Raw genomic sequence first — 26,450 nt, 5'->3', positions numbered from 1 at the left:
TTATATCCCTGTATTCTTTTTTTACTTTTGTAAACCACTAATCAGCACAAATTTGTGACCGACAGTACATCAAGTGCCTGTAAAGAATCAGATCTAAAATATGACTTGTAATATGAGTAACAGAAGACAGACATTTGTCTGAACCCTATGTCATCAATAAAAGATAGAAAATCCCGAGCTAAAGCACGACTTAAAATCAAAAACTGTATATTAAAATCACCCAAAAATACCATCGGCATGAAAGCAAGAACTGTTGAAGGAAGCAAATAAAGAAAAAACTGAAGACAAAGACACAGGAAAAAGGCTAATAAAGTAAAAGAAGCAAACAAAATCCCAAGTAGGAAAAGCTTATTTTGAAGTTCGTAAAAATGACCTTTGTACCTCATAATTTTGTTTGTATATATGAAGAAACATTTCAGGTACAGCCAGTTAAATTGGTGAAAATGTACTGATAGCTCAACACCACAAATTCTGAAGGCATCAATCAAATAGCAATAATTCTGCAATCCGCATAAGGCACTCTTGAGTATGGGCAGTTGTGAATCAAATTAGGATGTCAAATTGAACATGTCACTCCCTTCCTCAAGTGCTTTCAAGAATACTGGTCATTTGTTGATCAACAGAAGTATGAAACAGGAAAAGGGAATGAGCCTGTATCTAGGTTCAGCTCAAGCCATTAAAGAAAGCACCATCAAGTTTGCAATTAGACATCTGGAAGAGAGCCAGCCAAGAGATGAGTACAGGGAATTTTTGGAACTGGTTGTCTCTTGGAGCTGTCCCAGCAAGAGTCCAATTCATGGCACCCAGGACCATGGACCATGCTCACTGGATGTTGAAGGTAATTTATTGTCTGAAGTTCTTGATGTTTACCAATTCACTCTCACACCAAAAGAGGAAAAGGGACTAAAAGATGTGTACGTATCTTATCTGAGGCTTGGATATTGGCTCCTCTCGCAGCAAATGCTCTGTACAATGACTTTCTACTGCTGAAATCATTTCTGAACTACTCAAATTCAATCCTGCAATATCAAAGGATACATCACAGAATTTTTCCAAACACGTGGTATTTGTCACCAGAACTAATTAGGCTGGCCCTATTTCACAGCCGAGTACTTCAACAAAGAGGTTGAAAGTAAGCGCAATGAAACATGAGGATGATGTTGGAACAGGGTCGAACCAAACAAATCACTGAGGAGTTAAGAGTCATTCTGGGACATTAACCTTGATTTTTGTCTTATTATGGAGTTTCCAGATGCATTTCTCAATGAAGACCCCGACATTTAGGACTCATGAGAACACTTCCAGCAGGCTGTTGAGATACTGCATGCCATTACAGAGGTGAATGATCATGTTGAACATGGCATTGCTCTCATTCAAGAATACAGTGGCCTCATGACAAACGACAAGTCACAACTTCAGTTTTTATTGCAAACTGAGCCGCACTGGCATGTTAATCCACATAGCAAGAAACTGACAATATCAGTATTATATTAATTTTGTTGCTTTTCTATAGAATTGCTGCATCATAGACTTATATGTGGCAAAATGTTTATCTGAATATATTGCACAATTGAAACAGAATTCATGAAAAAAATTTGTTTCTGCATTTTTGTTAATAAATTTATTTTTGTTAACTATGGCAAATGTTTTTAGCTAATATGGAGCAGCTCTAGAGGTAAGACCTTTGAAAATCAGCGTATGTATTTTTCTATTCTTTAAGCTCCACCCTAGTCCCAGGTATGGAGTTCCAAATAGATGTAACTGCAATTTAGCAATATATAGAGAACACCAAGACCCATGCTCTTTTTCCTTAAATGACAAGAGTGAAGAGAAGAAAACCCCAGCGGACATACTCTTTTACCTCAACCCATGGTCTGGCCTTGGCTCAGACCCTAGGAGGGCATCCTTTGGAGAAACTACAATCAGAGCCAAGGGCCACAGCTTGAGGAATGGGGAGTGTGGCCCAAAAGCACACCAAAAAAAACCTCACAACAATAAAAGATTGTGCTGCACCAGTCCACCTGCACCATCTGCTGGAGGCAGAAAAATAGTGGAATGTTCTTATCTGAACCACTCTTATACCAATGAAGTCAAACGAATCCAAGTGTCTGCCTCCATCTGCTAATAAGGGGATATAGGTCTGAGCTGGTCTAGCAGGATGAAAAGTAACACCTTATTTTAACCATTTTACTGTAATAAGTACATTTCTCAAAACCATTTTTTTTTGCTCTGATAGCATTGCACTCTTCTGTAATTGTGTAATGCTATAAACAACAAAGAGGAGTAGCAATAATGCATGGAGCCTAAAAGTATTACTTCAACCCTCCAAAGTGTGAAGGCCTAGAGCACAACTCCACAAAGGGAAAGTTCCCTACAGTCCTAAGACCATTAAACTATATGGCTAACAACTGTTGGAGGTAATCACTACTTAGTGAAAATACTTAACAGTTGGCTATTAAAGGATATTACTTTACCCTCAAGACAGATGTAGTCCCTCCCCCTGATCTCTCCTTAACAGTTTTTTCACACTTTACCTCTGCCTTCTCCTTGACCCCTCCTCAGAAGGTCCTACATTCTCTATTCTCTGTCTTCTCCTGGTCTTTCTACAGTATTTTATGTGCTCTCTTTTTCCCTGGAAGTTCCTGTACTCTTTTTACTGAGCCTGACTGCCCTTCTCCTCAGCACTTTAGGGCTGTCTTTCACAGTGTTATGAGAATACTATATGACATAAGGTGAAATGAATACAGCTACTAATGTGGTCCTTTTAAATATAAAACTACCCCAGCTAGGCTAGGGATACAAGACAGATTTTGAGAGCAGTAGGAAAAAGAGCAGAAGCTTCAGAGAGAACAGGCACTACAAAAAATATGTTTTAATAAGAACAGTTACTGCACAACTGAAGTCAGGACATTGCTCAGAAAAAAACATATTGAACAATTTACCTGTCAATTCCACTTCGACAATAAAGCCTAATAAATAATTTTAAAAAAATATATGAAATCTAGCGAGACAAATCCAGCAGGTACTCTAACATAAATGCAAGCATTGATGAGGAATCAAATAGCAATGTGTACAAAGTCCATACCATGGATGACACAGAACATGCTTCCACTCAATGTTACGCTTAGCAAGCCAGTTTTGGTTTGGTGCCTGCAGACAATACTCACATGTGAGGGTTTTGGAAGGGGGCTGCTGTGGTACTAAGGGTAAATCTTGCTGTCGATTTGAAAGGAGGATTGGCGAAATTCAACTTCAGTGCTTTGCGTTTACCTGAGAAATAAAAATAAATAAAAGGTAAAACAAACAACTCTAGGTGGCAGGATACAAGATGAAACAGTAGGAAAGGGCCCTGCCATGCCAGCCTCAAACCTAGGACTTTGTGTTATTCAGAAAAGAATGAGTTAGAGAATAGTCAAGAAGCACACATCCTCCCCTGGGAAAAGGTTCACCTTCAGCTGGGCAGAGTGTTTCTGACTGGAGTCTTCAAGGACATCCTCCAGTTGGTCTCCGAGTCCTCAATCTGTCACCTTGGTCTCTCAGAGAAGTGCCACCCCATCCACTAGGCAGACTAGTGGCACAATTTAGAAGGTGGCATCAGTACTTGGTCTCCAGGTTCCCTGTGCTTCCTTCCCTTCTTTGCTCGGTGTTCAGGCCTTACTTCCCTTTCTCTGGAGCAGCGTCTAGAAAATGCATGCCGGTGTGGGGCCTTGAGAATCCGTGCATGCTCAAGGTGTTTCAGCTCCTACCATCTCGAAAAAGGAAGCTCAGAGAGGGCAGGCGCCAGCAGAACTTTAGCAAGCAAGGATGCACAAAGCCCCGTGTTGGCCATGAAACATCTTCTATGGATTCCAATTGCTGCACCGGAGAAAGGGAAGCAAGGCCTAACCACCTCGGGATGGAGTGACGAGGGAAGGAAGGATAGGGGTCATTCCATGCCAAGTGGTCTAAAATTTAAAAAAGTTCCAACCATCATGTTCTCCAATTTTGTTCAAATTTTATCTGTTGCGCAAGTCAGGTGTTAAACGAAGTTTCCCAAAATTTGAGGTCTCTAACTGCAATAGTTGCAGATCTAGACCGACCCCCCTTTTCTGAAAGGTTGTCAGTCCATGAGCGCGCAACATTTACCAAAATGCCATTTTTGGGGTCTAATAAAGTCCAAACACATTTTTAAGAATGGCTAAAAAAATTCAAATCCTGTACTGTTTTTTATGCTAATTCCAAAGAAATACATTTTAACATTATGGATGCAAAATCCAGTCAAACAAGTTGTCTCAAAGTTTGCATCAAAATTGGTCACGACTCATCGGAACATATCTGGACCAATATTCAGACCGCAACAACTTCCATGCAAACAAAGATACAGACTTGAAATTTTGAACAAGCATTGCAAAACAAAAACATATCAGTGTTGTAGAGCACAATTTTCTCTTTCAGATGATACTGTTCACAAGCTGATTCAGGCAGACTCTTTTTTAATAATTGGCTTTGAACTTTGGCACATTTTACCATTTGTGCTTACAGTGCCAACTTTGAAGAGATCCTGCAGGGCGGTTATAGATGCTGGTTAGTTGAAAATCTGGCAGTATTATGTCAGGCACAAGCATAATGCTTGTTCAAAATTTCAACACCTGACTCGCGCAACAGATAAAATTTGAACAAAATTGGAGACATGATGGTGGGAAGGTTTAGACCACTTGGCATGGAATGACCCATAAGGAACATGGAGACAATGGGGAAGGAGTGGAAGAGAAAGATACTAGGGACTAAGAGAGGAGTGAAGCAGGGAATGAGATGCAGGACCCGGGGGGGGGGGGGGGGGGGGGCCTTGAGCTGCGAGGCATCTATTGGTGGGGTTGGGTAGAAACGGATACCCTTGGGACCAGCCCTGTCTCAAAGGCCTGCATAGGAGTCCCTGATCCATGGGGAGTCTCCATGGCCACAGAGGAGTCCTCCTCCAGGGAACTGGGTACTGCTATGGCCTGCCACACAAGGCTACCATTCCCACCAAGGTCAGAAACACTGCAGCCAACAAGGGAACCCAATCCTTCACTGAGTGACGTGAAGCCCCATCATACATAAGACAAAAAAGAACAGGCATCATTATTCTTCCTCTGGTTCCTGCACGGCTTGTATCTTCATGCTCTGTGTATCACCTCTGTCAAAGACCCCCTCCAACAGACCCAATCCAGGACTTACTCCAAGGGATCTAGTGTGGCTTCTCTCTCTCCTCTACCTCCCCCCCACCCCCATGCCTTCCTGCCCAGTAGCCCAGGGCTGCCAGTTGCTTCACCAAGGGTCTACACTATTTTTTTTAAACACAGTTTTGTTTTCCCAGCAAACAGGTAGGAAAATAAAGCCAAACAGCAAACTATCCCCTCCCCCCCCCCTTTTTTTTTTTTTTTAGAAAGAGCTCTGTAAGGGTGCATCAGGGGAAGGGAGGGAGACAAAACATACTTGCCACAGACAGGAGCCCCCAAGGAGATTGATGCCAATCCACCACACCGAGCAGAAGTCCATGAGCTAGGCTCAGGGCTCTGAAGGGAAAATATTCACCTCCAAGCTCAACTGTTAAAAACTACACATCTTGCTAAGCAAAATCCTGATTCTTACTCACAAGATTCATAACTCCGAGCAGCATCATGTCTTGCGACTCCCTACATACCCACACAATGCCTTCGTTCATCACAGCAAAATCACTTGTTGGATCTCTCGATTCACTCCATTAGACCCATTACCATCCGCTCTCGAATCCTCAGAGTGGCAGTTCCCACCTTATGGAATGCTCTTCCCTTATCCCTCAGCCTTCTCACTCTTTTTAAATCGGCGTTAAAAACCCACTTATTCAGGGATGCTTTCCATGAATAACCCGGACTCTGTACCTGTCTGTCTGTCTGACTGGCATATGAGGCTCTCTCCTCTCATGCCCCCCTGGGGGGTCAGGATTTGGCATCAGCAGCCTGCCCGTTGCTCCATCCCTTCTACTCTCTTTCCCTTTCAACACATGTAGTTCTTTCCTTGTCCCTTAATTTTACTGTATTGTGAACCACCCAGATGGTGATGCGGTTTAACAAGTATATAATAAGCTTGGAAACTTGGATGAGCCAGTTCTGTCTGTCTGCTATGATAAAACTTTCACTGTAGTTTTGTGGATAGGGCAAAGCTAAACAGACATTTTTAAAAACATCTGCCTTCCTTATAGATCATCTAAATTAAGGGCTCTGTTTACTAAGGCGCACACTAGTGCTAGGAACACCCACAGGAATATATGGGCATCTCTAGCGTTAGCTCGTGCTAAAAACACTAGCATGCCTACAAAGCAGCTTAGTAAACAGGGCCCAACAAATCCCAAGTATCAGGTCACCATGGCACCTAGGAATTACACCCAGGATTTTCATGCCTCCAAATGTTTAGGACATTTTTTTGTTTGTTTTTTTGTTTTCTTAATATTGTAGAAGACAACATCACATGTCCTACAAGTCAGCTCTCTGTAAGCTTGAGCTGTGCTGCACAGGAAGTTTGAATTGGTCTCAAGGTTTCAAGTGTTGCTGTGCACCTCTTTGCTGCAGCAGAAGCGCTTCTCTTCCTGTATCACACAGGGTTTCTGCTCCTCATGACATACCACATCTCTTTTCCTTGTGGCTGCAGCAGGCCTCCTCTTACTCTGCATTGGCTTGTTTGCGCATATGTAAACCATCTTATGTATGTGGACTAGGGCTAGGGCTCTTCAACTTGGAGAAAAGGCGGCTGAGGGGAGATATGATAGAGGTCTATAAAATAATGAGTGGAGTTGAAGCGTATGTTCACGTTTTCCAAAAATACTAGGACTAGGGGGCATGCGATGAAGCTACAATGTAGTAAATTTAAAATGAATCGGAGAAAATGTTTCTTCACTCAACGTGTAATTAAACTTTGGAATTTGTTGCCAGAGAATGTGGTAAAGGCAGTTAGCTTAGCGGAGTTTAAAAAAGGTTTGGACGGCTTCCTAAAGGAAAAGTTCATAGACCATTATTAAATGGACTTGGGGAAAATCCACTATTTCTGGGATAAGCAGTATAAACTGTTTTGTATATTTTTGGGATCTTGCCGGGTATTTGTGACCTGGATTGGCCACTGTTGGAAACAGGATGCTGGGCTCGATGGACCTTTGGTCTTTCCCAGTATGGCAATACTTATGTACTTATATGACAAATGATGGGGCTGACCACCTCTCACTCCCACCCCTCAGCAGGCCCCACCACAACTGATGTCTAGTATGTTCTAACTTAGCCTGAGCAGTCTTTACAGGAAACAAGAACTGCAGTAGACAATGCTGCAAAGTTAGCCAGGAGCAGAGACATAGAAGGAATGATGGGGCCGAAGTTGCAAGATGTGTCACAATAGTGAAAAGTTTGGGGAAACAACGTAGAATGTACTTCCTCATCCTAAGAGGACTTAGTTTGCGCCCGAGGAAACGGAGGGTGAAGTGACTTGGCCAAGGCCACAAGGAATGTCAGTGTGAGAACCCTGACTTCTCTGTTTCTTAGCTAGCTGCTCCAACCAGTAGGTTACTCCTCCACCGTATGAAACCCGAACTTTCTTAAGCCAGGGAGCCTAAATACTAGCAATACCTTGGGTACAGTTAAACTCAACACTTATGCTAATCCGCTAAGCCCAAGCAACATTCAGAATCTACCTCCTTCAACTGTGACAACTATGCTGTCTCTCTCCATACATCAAGAAGGCAAGTCTTGCCACAGTGGTTAATGTCATAACAACTTCAAGACACTCTATATGGGTCTAACTACAAAGGGTTTGATCCAGCTCCAAATGATTTAGAATGCCACAGCACAGCTAGTGATGCAATCACATCACACCACACCACTTCTGCAAAAACTTGACTGGCTACCAATACAATACAGGGCTAAATGTAAAACTTCAACAGAATATATACCTCATAAGGAGTGGAAAGCATGTAATGTGGTCTACAGAAATTAGAACCATAGGCAAATGCTTGGAATTTAAGCTAACGAGTTTCTGCATCACTCTACAAGGAGCTGTACGTGATAGGAGGTGAGAAGCTGATGTGCACAAATGAGGAAAGAGACCTTGGGGTGAAGATCTCAAAAGTGTTGAAACGATGTGATAAGGCTGTGGTCAAGGCCAGAAGAATGCTTGGATACACAGAGAAGAGCATAACCAGAAGAAAGGAGGTGGTGATAATGCCCTTGTAGAAGTCATAAGACCACATTTGGAGTACTGTGTTCAGTTTTGGAAGCCAGATCTTGTAAAAAGACTTGATGTCGCTCAAAGGAAAGTAACCAAAATGGTATAGAGTCTCTGCCAGAAGATACACGTGAAGAGATTTGATTATGCATAACCTGGAGGAGAGGATGGATACAGACACCTGTGACCCACTGAGCACAGAGATACCAAAAGTGGGGTATGTGACTTATTTATACCACAATACAGAGGGATATCAACTGCATAATCCTGCAAAATTTCAGTCCCAGGTATGAATAACATCTTTAGAAAATGAAACATCTCTAGTATAATAAAAAGCACCTCCAACGTTCTGAAGCTGACTCCGTGGCTTCACTGAAGTGAAGGGTTCGTAAGGTTCGTCAGATTCGTGAATCTGTAACCATCTCTCTCGGCCCTGTCCTCTCGCATCTGATAGGTCCACCGCCCTCAACGTCATCACGTTTTGACGTTGTGGGCGGCGGACCTATCAGAGGCACGAGGGCGGGGCCGAGAGAGATGGTTACAGACTCATGAATCTGACAGACCTCACCAACCCTTCACTTCAATGAAGCCAAGGAGTCAGCTTCACAACGTTACAGGTATGTTTTGTTACACTACACAGCTCCCTAATTATTCACTTAAACATCGCAGGGTGGCTGGGGTGTGGGGGGAAACAGGGGGGGCAACTACCCTGGAACTGGGTGGGTGGGAGAGAGGGCGGACCCTGGAACTTGGAGGGGGGCCAGGCGGACCCTGAAACTGGGAGGGTGGGAGGGGGGCAACGACCCTGGAACTGGGTGGGTGGGAGGGGGGGTGGACCCTGGAACTTGGAAGGGGGGAGGGAGGGGGCACCTGGCACACACTCTCATAGCTCCCTAATTTTTCACTTAAACATCGCAGGGTGGCTGGAGGGGGGGGAAGAGGGGGGACAACTACCCTGGAACTGGGAGGGAGGGAGAGGGGGGGCAACGACCCTGGAACTGGGTGGGTGGGAGGAGGGGCAGACCCTGGAACTTGGAGGGGGGCCAGGCAGACCCTGAAACTGGGAGGGGGGTGACACTGAAACTGGGAGGAAGGGGGGCAATGACCCTGGAACTGGGTGGGTGGGGGGGGGCGGGCGAACCCTTAAACTGGGAGGGAGGGAGGGGGCCACTGGCACACACTCTCATTCTCACACACACTCTCAAAAACAGTCTCACTCTCTCTGTCACATACACTCACACATTCACTCTCTATCACACACTCACTCTCACACACACTCTGTAAAACACACACACTCCAAGAAAAACCTTGCTAGCGCCCGTTTCATTTGTGTCAGAAACGGGCCTTTTTTCCTAGTTTATCAATAATAAAAGTAAATAACCCCAGAAATCAAATACCCCACTTTAGGTATTTTTTAGACACTTAGTTTTTAGGCTATAGAACATGAAACATCAAAGTTGTGAAAAAAATTACATAGTCCCATTCTACTGACCCTATAATACACAAAACCTTCAAAAATGAAAGCTTCTCCTCCAAAACTTTCAGAGCGATGAGAATCACCAGACCTCAGTGCTGTCGAATCTGCAGTAGGACTCGCCCTATCAAGGACCAAGGAGGGAACACATACAGGAGCTCCAAGAGCCAGGGTTGAGCCAGAGCATTCAACCCCGCCGAGTGAGGACCTCTCCTTCTGCTGAAAAAGCGAGGTACTTTGGCGTTTGCACTTGACGCCATTAGATCCGTTTGGCACAAATCTGAAGAAAAACTTCTTCTGCCAGTTCCCATTCTGCCGGGTCGATTTGATGCCTGCTGAGAAAATCGGCTTACACGTTGCTCTGACCTGCTATGTGAGCTGCCGACAGAAGCTGCACGTGTAGCTCGGCTCAGTGGCAAATCTGAGCGGCCTCCGCGGCCAGGGCCCTGCACTGAGTGCCTCCCTGATGATTTATGTATGCCACCGCTGTCGTGTTGTCTGACAGAACCCGGACAGCAAGCCCCTTCAGAGTCTTTCGAAAGGCCATAAGAGCCTGGAATATCGCTCTCAGTTCCAAGCGATTGATGGACCAACCCGCTTCCACGGGTGTCCACAGACCCTGAGCATAGCTTCCCTGGCAATGCGCTCCCCAGCCTAGAAGGCTGGCATCTGTTATCACCAGGCACCAAGAAGGAAGCGCAAGAGGCATTCCTTGGTGCAGCATCCTGTTGGAGAGCCACCACTCCTTACTGAGCTGGGCCAAAGGGAACAACGTTAGTCTGCGTTGATATTCCTGGGACACTGGAGACCATTGCTGAAACAGGGCAATCTGCAGAGGCCTCATATGCGCTCTCACCCAAGGCACCACCTCCAAGCTGGCCGTCATCGACCCCAGCAGCTGGTCAAAGTCCCAAGCTCGCGGGCGAGGCATCCGCAGGAGCAGACGGACCCGATTCTGAAGCTTGCACCACCTTTGGTCGGGGAGAAAGACAAACCCCGAAGCAGTGTCGAACCCCCAAATACTCGAGAGACTGAGAGGGGGTCAGGTGAATTTCGGGTATATTGACAACCCAGCCTACCACCTGCAGGACTACCATCACTCTGGCTGTGGCAAGACAACTCTCGGTTGCCGAATCTGCTCTGATGAGCAAGTCGTCGAGATAAGGGTGAACTCTGATACCCTCTCACCTGAGACAGGCAGCTACGACCACCATTACCCTTGGAGAAGGTACGGGGAGCTGTGGCTACGCCAAAAGGCAAGGCCTGAAACTGGAAATGTTTTCCCAACACCGCTGGTGTGGAGGCCAGATAGGAATGTGCAAATATGCTTCTTTTAGGTCCAGAGACATGAGAAACTCTACTGGCTGAACCGCCGCAATGACGGAGCGCAGGGTTTCCATGCGAAAATGTCATACTCTGAGGGCCTCGTTGATTCTTCATAAGTCGAGAATCGGTCTGAAAGACCCGCCTTTTCGAGGCACGACAAAATTAATGGAATAGCGGTCACAGCTGCGTTCGGCGGGAGGCACCGGGATCACCGCTCCAAGGTGCAGCAAGACTTGTAAGGTCTCCTCTACCACCGCCCGTTTTACGGCAGTGCTGCATCAGGACTCCACAAACACATCTCTCACCGGGGCAACGAATTCCAGTCGGTAACCTTCTCTGATCAGGTCCAGAACCCACTGATCCGAGATAATCTTGGTCCACTCCTCTAGAAAGAGGGAAAGACGTCCTCCTATTGCAGGCATGGAGGAGTGGACCAGCGTCCCATCATTGTGGAGGACGTCCCTGAACTCCTGGCCCCTGCGGAACGTTTGTCCGAGTGAAAGGAGTACCTCTGCTGAAAACGGGTACGTTGAGAAACCCAGCAGAGCGCCCCGGGCGATACCTACACGCTTCACGGAAGCAAGGTCTGGAAGAGGAGGGAAACACAGAACCTTTGGAAGAAGGCCCCGGCCTATCCTCAGGTAACCACTGGGGTTTAGAGTCCCCCAGGTCTTTCACAATCTTCTCCAGTTCCTCTCCAAATAACAGGAGGCCCCGAAAGGGTAGCCTCACCAGCCTTTACTTAGAAGCCATGTCAGCCATCCAATGCCGTAGCCAAAGAAGGCGGCGGGCAGAAACTGTCACACACATCTGTTTAGCCAAAGCTCTGACCAGATCATAAAGGGAGTCAGCCAAAAATGACAGGGCCAACTCCATCCGCGGGGCAACCTCAGAAAGGGTACCCGTACCATCGGTGGGCTGTTCCACCGCTTGCTGTAGCCAGGAAAGACATGCCCGGGCTGCACAGGAACTGCAAATAGACGCCCTCAAGGCAAGACCCACAATTTCAAAGGGCCGCTTGAGCGCGGACTCCAGCCGCTGGTCCTGCATGTCTTTCAAAGTGACGCCTCCCTCTACTGGGAGAGTGGTCTTTTTTGTCACCGCCGTGACCAATGCATCCACTTTAGGCATCCCCAAAGGAGCCAAGTGCTCCTCACACAGAGGGTAAAGCTGACCCATAGCCCTGGCCACTTTCAACGGCCCATCAGGGTCAGACCATTGAGCAGAAATAAGCTCTTGGATGGAGTCATGCACCGGAAAGGCCCGAGTAGGCTTCTTAGTACTTGTCATCCTAAGATTAACAGAGGAGGCCTCGCCTTCAGCAGGATCATCAATCGAGAGGACCTGCAAGGCATCAGTAATGAGAGCTGGCAGCGCGTCGCAGTGGAAAATCCGAACCGCATTGGGATCATCCAAATCCAGTGGCAAACAGGCACCCTCCTCTGGATCATCCGTCCCTGAGGGCCTGCCAGATCCCTCAGACTCCCCACAGCCCGACCACGGGGGGGGGGGGGGGGGGGGGGGGATATGCACCACTTTCAGACGGGGAATTTACCAGTCTATGTTTAGCGTGTTTCCAATGCCCAGGGGAAGGAAATAACTGAAGCCATCCCCGGGGCCTCAGCACCCGGAGGAAAGCCAGGAGGCACGCAGTGTCAGACACCTGCGGCAGAGCTCTTTTCAGCATGAACGCCTTTATGCATTAAAAGCACAAACTCAGGGAAGAAAAATTCACCCTGGCCCTCCGCCTCCGAATTAGGAGAAACGGATGTAGGAGCTCCTCTGGCAGCCTCTAAACGAGGTGTCCCCCTGCAATCAGACTCCTCCGCAACCGTGAGGGTCGAGACATGTGGCGCTTCCAAAATGGCGCCTGCTGCCAGCTCCATCGAGCGGGAAGAAACATCGCTCACCATGCCCATACTAGCATGAGCGTTTAAGGAGAACGTTTTACACAGCCCCGCTGCTGATCTGTGTTTACCACAACGGGAGCAGCGCTTAACTCCCTCAGCAGCCATCGCCCGACTGGACGGAAATATGGCAATAAAATGGCGGCTTCGCACCAAAACTTACCCCATTCAGAATGGCGTCTGTGGGACCTCCCCGGAAGAGCTGGGCACCACTGTCAACTCAGAAGACCGAGTCAACGAGCTCCGGTCAAGCTGCACAGAGCCAGAATCTCTGGAAAAAGCCTCAGAACAGCCACGCAGTAAAAGTGCGCTTTTTTTTTTTTTTAACGCTGTGAGGAAAGTTGGAGGCAGGCAGCAACAGAGGGACTCCGGGAGGCGGGGGGAATGGGTAAGGCAGGGAAAGGGCGAACCTATATGCCTTTAAAGCGGGCACCACCAGCCACAACACCCCTGCTCAACTGGCAAAGCACAGGAGTCACCCCAGGCAGTCTGAAATCCAGGAGCTGATCAAGCTACGTCTACACCTGCTGAGAGATAGAGAAATACTGAAGACAATTGGGGCTAGCCGTCCAAGAGGCACTATGGTTTTTCAGTGTTTTCTTTCTCCACCTGCTGGTAGGCAGATACAACCCATCAGTTAATGGATTCATCTGCTGTAGATGACAAGGAATGCATCATTTAAAAAGGGTATGATTCCCGATTCTGTTGATTGCTTGTTTGACCACAGTTAAGAAGGACTTGAAGATATGTCAGTCTTATTTCACTAAAGACTTATCTCTTTCCATCCTACTGCTGCAAAGGTTGTTGATAGAACAGTTTTACCACAACCGAGTAAGGATTTAAAAAAAACAATATAGTTCTGAGACTCTGCTCATCAACTATAGATGTGATGAGACTGGAATTTAGACAACTGTTCATATTTTTTTAGTACTCCTATATAGTTCTTGTACTTTTGATTCTATTAATCATGAAATATTGTTAGTCACCTAGACTCTATTGTTTAGTGGGTTACTGTGCTATCTTGGTTTACTTCATTCTTGACAAACTGGCGTCAACAAGATTTGAATGGCACTTCCTCAGATGTTGTGCCTTAAAGACAGGAGTACCTCAGGATCTTCCTTTTCCTTTTATTTTTTTTAACATCTGATGACAATTTGCCACATTTTCATGACCTGACTGCCCAGTATACATCTATGCCGACGACATCCATTTTTTTTTCCTTTTCCTGTCGCAACTTCTATGGTGTTTGAGAAGCTCAAACATTGCCTGTAGATAGTGACTGATGTCTTTAAAGAGACCGAGTGTAAACTTTGCAAAAATGGAACTTATGTTAGTTTGTCAGTCCCCATTATGTGATTGTCCTATATGTTGGTTTTGAAAATACTAGTATTTCTATTTCCTAAGATGTGCATAGCTTTTTTTTTTTTTTTTATATTTCTTTATTAATTTCAATTTTAAACAAAGATAAACCTCTTTGAATAGATACATCCAATTCAAACAACAGAAATAAAAGGAAATAATCTATACATCAATCTTATATTGAAAATGGATTTTATAGTCCACTAGAATGGTATATGGAGATCAAGGTGGATTGAAAAACCAAAGAAAGCTGGCATAACCAAAGTAATTAAAGGAAGACAAGCATTAGTTTCTAAATTTTAAATTTTTTCAAGACTCATGGTTTGGAGTGGAACCTGGTTCCTCTTCGTATCAAGGAAGGACCGCAATTGGTCAGGTTCGAAGAATATATATTTTTTCTCCTTGAATATCAGCATACATTTGCATGGGAATCGTAGCTGGAAGACCGCCCCTATATTAAGAGACTCTTGTCTCATATCCAAAAATTTTTTTCTTCTCTGTTGTGTCCATCGTGCAATGTCTGGAAATATAGAGACTTTACTTCCTTTAAAGTCTGGATGAATATCTTTAAAATAAAGTCTCATTAAAGATTCTTTATCTTGCAAAAAGACAAAAGTAACAATTAAGGTTGCTCTAGTCTCTGTATTATCCATCGACTGCTCTAGAAAGTTTGTTAAGTCCAAGATTTCAGATGGATTAATCTGTTTAAGAGTGTCTTGTTTTGGGGAGGTCTTCATTTCCAGGTAATAAATTTTTTGAATTGGGGGTAATGATTGATCAGTGTATTTATATACCTCTTTTAAGAACTTCACAAACATATCCTTAGGAGTGACAAATTTGGATCTTGGAAAATTTAATAATCTTAAATTCAGGTTTCTTGACAAGTTTTCAAGGTTCTCAAGCTTCCTATGAGTTAGAATTCGATCCCCTGAAATTAATGCTTGTTGTTGAGACATTTTCCCCATTTGTCCTTCCAAGTCAGTTTGTTTTTTCAATAACCCCTCAGTCTGAGATTTTAATAAGTTTATCTGTGCAGAATTATTCAAGGAGACGGTAATAAATGAGGTACAGACCTTGTGAAGTGATTCCAGGGCCGTCCAAATCGTCTCCAGCGATACCTCCTGGGGTTTAATCAGACGCTGCATTGCCAGAACACAAGAAGTTACTTCTTCTTGTGTAGTTGTTATCGGCGAGTCCTCTAGGATTTCCCCCGGGGATATTCCGGTCATACGCTGGGCTCCTTTTGCCAGCCCCAAGCTTACATCGGGCATCGCTACGGCAACCGGAGCGCGCCACTCCTTCGAATCTGCGCTTCTGTCCGCAATCGGCACAGCGCTTCCGGGTGCATGAGGTGGCGTCGGGGTCAACGGTCCCAGCGGGCTGAGCGAGAAATCGCTCTCCAGAGTGGGGCTCTTCCCAGCCCCACTAATGGAAACGTCCGCGTTCGGAGTAGAAACCCAAGATGCAGGCAAAGACTGCTGTCCAGGCAAGGAAGTGCCCTGCTTCGGGAGGAGTGATCCCTTCGGCTTGCCCTTCCTTTTCGGCATTTTTCATCGAGAAAAAAGGTAAATTGTAGAGAGTTATCAGGAGCGTCTTAGTCATGCATCCTGCTTGGTCGCCATCTTGATCTCCCAAGATGTGCATAGCTTAGAAGTAACTGTCAACTCTGCTTTAATGGTGAAAACTCAAATTAAGAATGTGGTAAAGTCTGCCTTTTTTGAACTTCAGACTCTTGGTAAGCTTGTACTATGTTCTGCTGAATTTGACTCTAAACAACTGAACTCTTTCTCAGAAACCAAGATTGCTAACTCAGCTAAGCCACAACCAAGGAATATAATAACTTCAACGCCGTGATAAGTTTAATATCACTCGACCTTCTTTTCTGCTGCTTTTTTCTTTAACTTTGTTAATAAGTAACTTTTCCTATGTAATTGAGGAATTGCCTCCTTATAGTGGACTAAAGATGAGCAAAGGCCATGATTTAAATAAGATTGTAAAAAATTAGTTTCCTTAAGTTCTGTAATGACCTATAGTCATCTATTCTGTTTCAAGATTTCTACTTGAAAAAATTGTAAATGCAATAATAAATAAATAAATAAATAAATAAATAAATAAATAAAGGAAATTAGCATGTGGCTATTAATGGCAGACATAGAATTTCAGCCATTTTAGAGCCACGATAGAAAGTGGCCGGAGTGCACAGGAAACCCGTGCGCCAAAACTACCACCAGCCGCTTTTTAGCGAAGCTTAGTAAAAGGACCCTTAAATGCCTACCCCTAGTTTTCTCCTGATGTAAGCAGCATATTATATACAAACAACAGCACACATTACGTTATTTTTACTGTCATGATTGTCTATTGCCCATTTCCAGCTTACTCTTATTATACAACGTTTGGTATATTTCTTCAAAAGGACAGTAAATAAATAAAATACAAATTCACAACACATGTATCAAAATAAGGAGTACACAACACAATGACTTGTAATGTCATCTATTCAACAATTACACAAAACCTAGAAAACCAAAAGTCTTCAGAAAATAAGGGTTACTTCACTGGAAAATCCATTTAGCATAGGGATTTGTGTAGCAGGCTGCAAACCAGGAAAACCAGAATTCAAATCTTGTTGTGGCTTGACAAAGACCACAAACAGCATCGTTAACCTCTGCTGCCTCAAGCACATAATTAGAGAACCTTTTAAGCTGTGTTACACCTAGCGCAATTGTTACTGTACAGTAGATGTTAGCACACCAGGACTAATGTCTAAAATATGTTAAAACTCCATGCTAGCTGCTTCATGGAGACAGGGGTGGCGAGTAGGCATGAGAGGTATGGAGCAGAGGAGTGGCTGTTGATGGCAGCTTGAATGTAATGCAGTGCCACGCTATAGCTGTCATGACTACCAACAGTGCAGTTGCATGTACTGCCACCTGAAGAGGAGAAAGTAAGTGCAAACACGCTGCTGACAGTCCAGTAGCACAGCCCTGACAGCAAAGACTACTGATAACCCCCCCCCCCCCCCCCATCGAATCTCTCCAATTACCTTCTCATACCCCCTCCTCATTCTCCTGATCACCTTCTCATACCCCACGATCTGATCCCACCACTCCCTGATCAAAATCCTCTATAAGCTTCTCCCACAAGCAAAGCCCCACTCTCACATACACTCAATGCTCCCGGCACTTCCCTAGACTCTCCATCACACCCAGGTGATCCCTGATAGTATAGTGAACCAGAGCTGGAGTGGAAGGCGGGGGGCTGCCTTCTATTTAAGGGCAATTTTTCCATACATGGAAAAGTGAGCCCCTAGCACTAGTACCATGAGATTACCGCTAGGGGTCATAGGCACCATTTGGAACTCAGAGACAGATGTGGCAGAAGCGAAGAGGGACTTCTCCAGTCCACTACAACACCAGGGACTGCTGTAAGGGCCTGGGAGAACTGGAGAGTTAGGGTTCAGTAGGAGATGAGGGAGAAATGGAAAGTGTCAGTCATATAATGAAGAGGAATTGTTAAGTTCCTCTGTAGCTGAAACCAGTAGCCTTGAAGGGTATGGGCTGTGAATATTTGGCTGAGGAAAATTATCTGTTGAACCAAATGTACTAGCAAATGCCCTGAAACCTAAGACATGAAGGAAACCAAGCAAAGTGTGCGTAGCTTAGCCAAAAAAGGATGCATGTGGGCCAGTACATGTTAATGTAACAGAAAAGGACTGAAAAAATAAAAGCATGTTGCTTGCCAATTACCTTATCATGCCAAGGAATATATCTGTATCCTGAAAATTGCTAATAAAAACAGCTCAGCTGAAATAGGGATTAGAAGCCTGTCTAGGAAAGCTGCTGGATCTGCACCTACATGACAGTCTTTCCTAAAGCTTTAGCTATTATTTTCTACTTGTAAGTTGTGTTGTGTGTTTATTTCCTTGAACACACTTTGGGCTCTGAAACCTAACAGCCGAGGTAAGGGCAAGCACTCCCCCAGGTTTTAACAGCCTCAGGATCACCTCTGAGTAAATCCAGGAGACAATGGGAGGAGGGCTTGGAGGGTAAGGAGGGTTGACATACATGTGTGGGGGGCTTTGCTTTGGGGGAGGAGATCATCAGAAATTTGGAGTAGGGAGATCGGGCCAGAAGGGGAGATGAAAATGGGCTGAGAGGGGACAGGTGGTCTCCATGTCTGCAGTTTTTGCAATCTGCCCAGGCATGTAACAGTGCCAGTGTGGTAAGGCTCTGCCCCTATGCAGTAAATGCAGGGCAGCTGTTGGGCATGCCCCCTGCATTTACCACACAGGCTTTGCACTTATGTGTTAATTTTTGCACTACAAGTGCAAAACTTTACCACACTTTATTAAAGGAGCCCCTTAGCTCCTTCACAGGCTACTGTACTCACTTTAAGCTTGGATTTTAAAAGACAAGTGACATGTTAGCACATCCCTACACCATAGCATGCTTCAGTAAATCTTGCTCAAGGTCAAAAGGAGAATCAGTACAATATGAACCCTGTTCTCAGCCTGCCAATCTACTACTACTTAACATTTCTAAAGCGCTACTAGGGTTACGCAGCGCTGTACAATTAACATAGAAGGACAACATAGAAGGACAGTCCCTGGTCAACGAGCTTACAATCTAAAAGACAAGTGTACAGACAAAGTAGGGCAATCTAACTATTAGACTAGTTCTTCACTCCATCCAAAAATCCAAGCCCTTATTTCTCTTTTTTTTTAACCACAGGAAAAATGTCTAATACAATTTGCATATAAAGTGTCATACCAACACATACAAACATAATGTACCAGAAATTATTACCACCCTTTCAGAATTAACCAGATGAACTCAATTTCATGAGTATACAAACATTCTACAGTAAAAGCATCTTACATTTTATCTTTATATCCCTCCAAACCAATGTCCTTGAGGGGGATTCCAAAAAGCACACACAGTCATAACACAACACATAAATACAATACCAACAACTACTTGAATTAATCACTCATGAAACCAAATAAGTATATAAGTATTGCCATACTGGGAGAGACCAAAGGTCCATCGAGCCCAGCATCCTGTTTCCAACAGTGGCCAATCCAGGTCACAAATACCCAGTAAGATCCCAAAAATGTACAAAACATTTTATACTGCTTATCCCAGAAATAGTGGATTTTCCCCATTTAATAACTGTCTATGGACTTTTTCTTTAGGAAGCCATCCAAACCTTTTTTAAACTCCGCTACGCTATCCGCCTTTACCATATTCTCTGGCAATAAGTACATAAGTACATAAGTAGTGCCATACTGGGAAAGACCAAAGGTCCATCTAGCCCAGCATCCTGTCACCGACAGTGGCCAATCTAGGTCAAGGGCACCTGGCACGCTCCCCAAACGTAAAAACATTCCAGACAAGTTATACCTAAAAATGCGGAATTTTTCCAAGTCCATTTAATAGCGGTCTATGGACTTGTCCTTTAGGAATCTATCTAACCCCTTTTTAAACTCCGTCAAGCTAACCGCCCGTACCACGTTCTCCGGCAATGAATTCCAGAGTCTAATTACACGTTGGGTGAAGAAAAATTTTCTCCGATTCGTTTTAAATTTACCACACTGTAGCTTCAACTCATGCCCTCTAGTCCTAGTATTTTTGGATAGCGTGAACAGTCGCTTCACATCCACCCGATCCATTCCACTCATTATTTTATACACTTCTATCATATCTCCCCTCAGCCGTCTCTTCTCCAAGCTGAAAAGCCCTAGCCTTCTCAGCCTCTCTTCATAGGAAAGTCGTCCCATCCCCACTATCATTTTCGTCGCCCTTCGCTGTACCTTTTCCAATTCTACTATATCTTTTTTGAGAGTTTAAACACATTGAGTGAAGAAACATTTTCTCCGGTTCGTTTTAAATTTACTACATTGTTGATTAATCGCATGCCCCCTAGTCCTAGTATTTTTGGAAAGCGTGAACAGACGCTTCATATCTACCCGTTCAACTCCACTCATTATTTTATAGACCTCTATCATATCTCCCCTCAGCCGCCTTTTCTCCAAGCTGAAGAGCCCTAGCTGCTTTAGCCTTTCCTCATAGGGAAGTCATCCCATCCCCTTTATCATTTTCGTCACCCTTCTCTGCACCTTTTCTAATTCCACTATATCTTTTTTGAGATGCGGCGAACAGAACTGAACACAATATTCAAGGTCAAAATGACAACATATTATGATTTTGATCTATCTTATAGCAGAGAAGACTTTTTCAACAGCCTTCAACATTCTCCTTACGACCATGTATCAACCATCATCTGAAGTTCTGCCAGGTTTCAAAATTTGAGAGCCAGCAGAAGGCAACATTTATATTTTCAACATAACCCTTAATTCCAAAGGAAGGCCTAGGTGTAATTCCTTAAAAATTAACCACATAACTAAAAATAAATAGCTCAATCAGTAACCAGTGAAGCAATGCCAATACAAGGAAGATTTGCTCCCTCTTTTTGACCCATTTAGTAGCTGAGCAGTCACACTTTGAATACATTGAAAGGCCAGCATACCAGCTTGTAAAAAGATTATTACAATAGTTCAATGAGGGCAGAGAACCTTTTATAAAACAGTTTCAAAGTCACCTTCTCTAAGTAATATATCAGTCTTCTAAGTACTCACAGTTTGAAAAAAAAAAAAAAAGGGCTCTTAACTACTTGACTTTCCTGTGTGGAATTTTCAATCTACTGATGATACTGTACATCAATCCCTCTCCTTAGAGGACCATCAGGCTGCTGGGGACCTCAGCATCGCTCCCTTTCTCTGGCTTGGGGCTCAAGCTACTAGAGATCCTCAGCATCATTCCCACTCTCCAGGGCTCTTCAAAATGCTGGGGATCCTCAGAAATAGCTTCTTTTCCTGGGGCCCCTTCCGGCTGCTGGGGTTCTTAGCATCATCCCCTATCCCCAGGGTCCTCAGTATCTCACTCTTTCCCTGGTGCACCTCAAGTTGCTGGAGTATCTGCATAAAACCTTTCCAGGGAAGTGGCTGGGGACTGGCTGCTAAGGGTCTTCCGCATCACCTTTTCATTGGGGGGGGGGGGACTTAACGCTGCTGAAAGTCAATCTGCATCACCCCTTTTCCTGGATGCCCCCTCATGCTGCTGGGATCTTCTGCATCACCCAGCCCCCCTAACGGATCTGTTGCCGCAGCTCAAAGAGCTAATCCCAGCAGTAACAGCCCCGGGGAGTAGAGGAGGATAGCTCTCGGCAGCGGTTCCGTATGCAGGCCCTGGAACCAGCGCCTGTCTTGAAGCACAGAGCCGGCGTGTTCATCCGACTGCGGCCCAGCTCCTCTCGAGGCCTGGGCCGGGCAACCCGAAGCGATTCCGAAAAGTCCCTACCTGCTACTCCCTTCTTGCCCCCCACTTACCCTGCATGCTGCTGAGCGCCGGGGCCGGCGGCGTCCCCGGGAAGGCCGCACTCGGGCTACCGCCGCCGCCGGAGCTATTGCCCGGGTTGGGAGTCGCCATTGTTGCGAGAGATTCCAGCACCGCAGCTCCGACGCTGCAATGCAGCAAGCGGCCGACAGCAGCGGCCCCCTAGCGGCTGGGACCGACAACGCAGCAGGGCGGACCAGTAACTATTAACTCTGCTTTCCCCGAATTCCTGCACTCCCGGGGAAGGTGCAATTGAGGCTAAAATCTCTGCTTTCCAGAGGGGAGGTAATCTATGCACTCTCGGGAATGGGGGGGGGGGATCCAAAATGTGTGCGCTCGCGGGAAAGGTGGTTCGGGTGAGCAGAGCTTCCGAATTCTTGTACTCCCGAGAGAGGTGTGAGAGCCGAGAATACTGATTTTGCGATGTAGGAGTTTAATTGATAAATAAAAGGAGGTGTGAGAGAACCAAAATCGCCAGACTCCGGGGGGGGGGGGGGGAGTAATCCCGCATTCCTGCACTCCCAGGAGGGGGAGAGAGAGAGCCAACATCTCTGCCCTAGAGGGCTGAGCGGGGACAGACCCAGGTCATGCGGAATCCCCACGAAAAGTGCTTTGTGCCCTCCCGCACATGCCTCAGGATAACCTGTCTGGTGCCTTCTTCGGGACAGGAAAGATTCCCCACTCTTTCCTGCCCGCTGTCTCCACATTTTTTTTCAAGGATTCCAGCGGCGACTTCGCGAGACTTCCGCGGAAGAGTTGCGAGGCCACCGCTGAAAGGCCGGGCAGCCATCCATTTTATCAAAAAAAGTGGAGACAGTGAGGATCAGCAAACAGCGGGTAGGAAAGAGTGGGGATGTTTCGTGCCCCGAAGAAACCACTAGGGTGCCACACTGTCTTTTCAGGTATGTGCCAGGAGGGCACCCAGGGCCGGAGGATAGGTGGATGGATGAAGTCGGGATAATGTATCACCCCTACCACTCTGTTTGTCTGTCCAATTTAGATTGTAAGCTCTGTTGAGCAGGGACTGTCTTTTCATGTTAATTTGTACAGCGCTGCGTAAGTCTAGTAGCGCTATAGAAATGTTTATAGTTAAAGCTGATTAGGCAAGTCTCTGTTTCCCGTTACTCACGCAGCCGTCATCGCCGTACACTCAAAACAAAGCAAGCAGACCTTTGAGCTGCTGCTTCCACGTCGTTCTGTATTTTTGTTTAATCTCACTTTTATTTTCAAACATGTCGGCTTGTACAGGCATGTACACAGAGGAAGTATAATAACGGAATAACTTTTCATACCTAGAGAGTAGTAATTTTTTATAAATCCTAATCAGTGTGTCATTTGGAGGGGCTGGTTACCTCTTGCCGGTTTTAGGAACACCCTAGCAATGTTATATTCGCGGAAAGATTTTTTTTTTTTTTTGGGGGGGGAGGCCCCTAAAACAGACATCATGTTATGAAGAATCAGGTGCTCAACATTCAGAGTTTCTATCTGTTTATTTATTTACTAGTAAAAAAGCCCCGTTTCTGATGCAAATGAAACGGGGGCTAGCAAGGTTTTCTTCAGAGTGTGCATGTGGGAGTGTGTGTCCCTGCCCTCTCTTCCTCCCCCTCCGAGTCCAGTCCTTCAGTGTTAAGTTTCCTGCTGTTCTGTGTTTTTGTTACAGAGAGAGTTAGGGCATCTCTCTCCCCTCCCCCCTCTGAGTCCTTCACTGTATGAGATTTCATGCTGTGCTGTTTTCCTTCACTCATGGGGAAACCGGATATCTCTGGCGCTTCACACTTCCGGCTGGAGGCTTCATAGAACGTTGGTCTTGCCTTTTATATATATAGAATTTATTATGACTTTTATATCCTACATTAAACATGAATTAGGTTGAAACCTGGGAGCATTTAAAATCTTTGTGTCCCCTGTGCCTACATCAAAAGAAAAAGATGGCATGTGAGAACTTGCTCCTTTTGTTTTGTGAACTGCAGTGGTATATTATAAAAATGCACTATTACTACTTTTCCACAGAAAGGTATTGAGTAATGCGGGAAGGGCTTCCTTCATGCAGACGTTGTGTCCAGCGTCAGTCTAAATGTGTCAACATTGTCCAGTTCAGCTGCTTCAGCATAATGTTAGCTGCCAAGTTCATACAAAATTAATTATGTTCAGTAGAAAATAAATCTTTTTCCTCAGGCTGCTTGCTATGTAAATATTCCTTCACTGTTTCATTATTGCATATTAAGGACATTTGCTTTAAACTTTGTTTTAATTCATTTATCCAGTCCTTATATGCACATGGTTTTGTTTTTTAAGCCCAAAGGTGAATCCTAAGGGTGGTTGAACAATTAGGTATAAACTGTTGTTTCTGACTTTATTTGTTTTGTAATTTGGACTGCTTTGGATCCTGTTCTGATCTGTACATCTGCTGTCTTAGCAGAGTACAGAAGAAAATGATTTATATTACTTGTACTAGTATTTTTACTGCTTATAGAATCTGACTTTCTTGGGGAGAGGAGGTCAAGGTGACTGCGGCACAGCAAGGGCTGGGCGGGCCGGGAGCTGGGTGGAGGGCACTACTTGCGGCGGAGATGGGTTAGATTCCCACGAGGTCAGGCGGGGATGAGTTAGATTCCCGCAGGAATGGTTAGATTCTCCATGAGAATGGGTTAGGCTTTTTCCTCGTTTTTCCAAGATGGCACTGTGAATAGACGCACCTGTGTTTGCTCCTGGAGGCTGCTGTGTTTGTGAGTTTCTCTCGGTGCCTCTGTAGCCTCGTTAACCATGGGGAAGCGGAGGGGGAAGGTAAAGGAATTTCCCTCGGTTCCTGTGACCTCCTCGACGATGAAACAAACAACCCTGCAATTTCCCAGGCAGCAACCGGGTCCTCAGGGAACTTCGACCCCCACTGCAGCTCTTGGCCCTTCGGAGTCGATTGAGAGAGGAAACGGGGCTTCCTTGAGCCCTGTGGAGCGAATTGCACCTCCCCAGCCTGGAAGAGAGTTGCTGGCTGTTCAAACAGAGACAGACGCTGAAGTGGCTCAGCTGGTCCTGTCTGAGGGTATGACTGCAGCAACAGAGATAGATTCTCAACTTCGGGAAACATTACTACAACAGGCTTCAAAGGTATTTTGCCTCAAGCTATTGTTTCCAAGTTAGCTCGGGCTGATAGTCTACCTCAATCTCCTGCTGTGGCTAGTGGAGTGATTAGACCAGCAATTGTGACGCTGGAGTCACTATGGGATATGGTTTACAATATCCAAACCTCTATGCAAACTACTTTAAAGCAGAATTCTTCTGATATTGAAGTTCTTTCTGAGGCTGCCCTGCTTCAAGCACAAGTGACTGCACAGCAAACCCAGAAATTGGAACGTGTGGATATCAAAATTCAAGAAATGGGATCTATAGAAACAGCTTTGGTTAAAGACAATAATTTCCTACATAAACGACTTGAATACCTTGAAAATCAGACTAAAAGGCTTAACCTTAGGTTTCTTAATTTTCCCAAATCGCCGTTAATTTCTCCTTTGGAGATGGTTAAAAAATATTTGGTGGACATCCTGGGAATGGACAAGGACTCACTCCCTCCCATTACACGGGCTTATTCCATCGGGAGTACTGGAGTGGTGGTGGGAAACCCCCCCGTAATAGGGGAGGGAATGAATCTTACCTCATTCCTAGAAAGCTCATTAGAAATAGTTACTCAGAGGTTAACTCTGCTTGCCACTTTCGCGTTGGAGCCTGATAGGAATGCCGTACTACGGCTTTTGTTGAGACACTTAGAAAATCTGTTTTTGGGCTCAAAGGTCCGTATCTTTCCAGATCTCTCACGGCCTACACAGATCAGACGAAGGGCCTTTTTGGAACTTCGCCCCAGGGTGGTGGCATTGGGAGCAAATTTTGTTTTGCGATTTCCTTGTTTTTGTAATGTGATGCTTGAGGGTAAACATTTTCAGTTTGTAGATCCAAAACAGTTGAAAGAGTTTATTAATGCAAGAGTTGATGTGACTATAGTAAACCTTCCCTAATTTAGCAGGCTGGGGTCTGAACCAGAGGAAGCATCTATTGATTATTAATTTTTGTATTTTTTTTCTTTTTTAATTTCCTTAATCTTGGAATCAAATTTCTTTAACTTGTGGACAAATGGGCTGTAAAGCTATATACTTATCATTTTTGTTTCCTAATGTTAAATAATGCTGATTGCATATTCACTTTATGTGGTGATATATTGGAAAATTTAAATAAATACAATTTAAAAAAAAGAGAATGGGTTAGATTCCGGCAAGGACATGTTAGATTTCTGTCCCTGTGGAATAGATCCCAAATTTCTGCACTCCTGAGAGAAAGTGTGAGACAGCCTAAATGTCTACGCTGAATACAGTCCAGGGAATTATATGTACCAAAATAACACAACATTGTGGAAATATATACAGGTACTTAACCCTTGGTTCCCAGTCAGTCCTAGTTCCCTAGTCCAGCATCTTTAGTAAGCAGTGATGTCAGGGGTGGACTGTTATATGGGTGGAATTTTGACATATAAGTGCATAAAGGTGTGAGATAAATCCAGTACCAGGCATATTGTGAAGTAATACAAAACTCTACATATGTCACTCCTAGAGGTTAATTCTACTATTCCATAATAGCACTAACTTCCAGAATTCACACACTGTAAACTTTACAATGGGTACTAGAATATCATTACATCTATAGGGAAAACTATACAGGCCAGATTAGTACAGATCAATCCTAAACAGACTTTCAGTGCCAATAGAATGCCTGGTTTCTTTCACACACACACAGACCCTCACT

General features: G+C 44.9%; 1 protein-coding gene across 2 annotated transcripts in view; it reads right to left on the bottom strand.

Moving 5' to 3' along the window:
- The window catches only part of MAP2K4 (mitogen-activated protein kinase kinase 4), a 158,083-nt gene extending 136,267 nt beyond the window's left edge, over window positions 1-21,816 (bottom strand). For both annotated transcript variants that reach the window (XM_030207980.1, XM_030207981.1), the window contains exons 1-2: window positions 21,656-21,816; window positions 3,168-3,270 (exon numbers count right to left, since the gene is read on the bottom strand). In XM_030207980.1, coding sequence (XP_030063840.1) covers window positions 3,168-3,270; window positions 21,656-21,755 — 203 coding nt within the window. In that variant the 5' untranslated portion in view covers window positions 21,756-21,816. The remainder of the gene's footprint in view (window positions 1-3,167; window positions 3,271-21,655) is intronic.
- Window positions 21,817-26,450: the final 4,634 nt, after the last annotated feature.

This window comes from Microcaecilia unicolor, chromosome 6, assembly GCF_901765095.1.
Source record: "Microcaecilia unicolor chromosome 6, aMicUni1.1, whole genome shotgun sequence".
NCBI classification, from domain to species: domain Eukaryota; kingdom Metazoa; phylum Chordata; class Amphibia; order Gymnophiona; family Siphonopidae; genus Microcaecilia; species Microcaecilia unicolor.
Note: the sequence above shows the minus strand (reverse complement) of the source record. Positions and strands in the feature narration are given on the sequence as shown.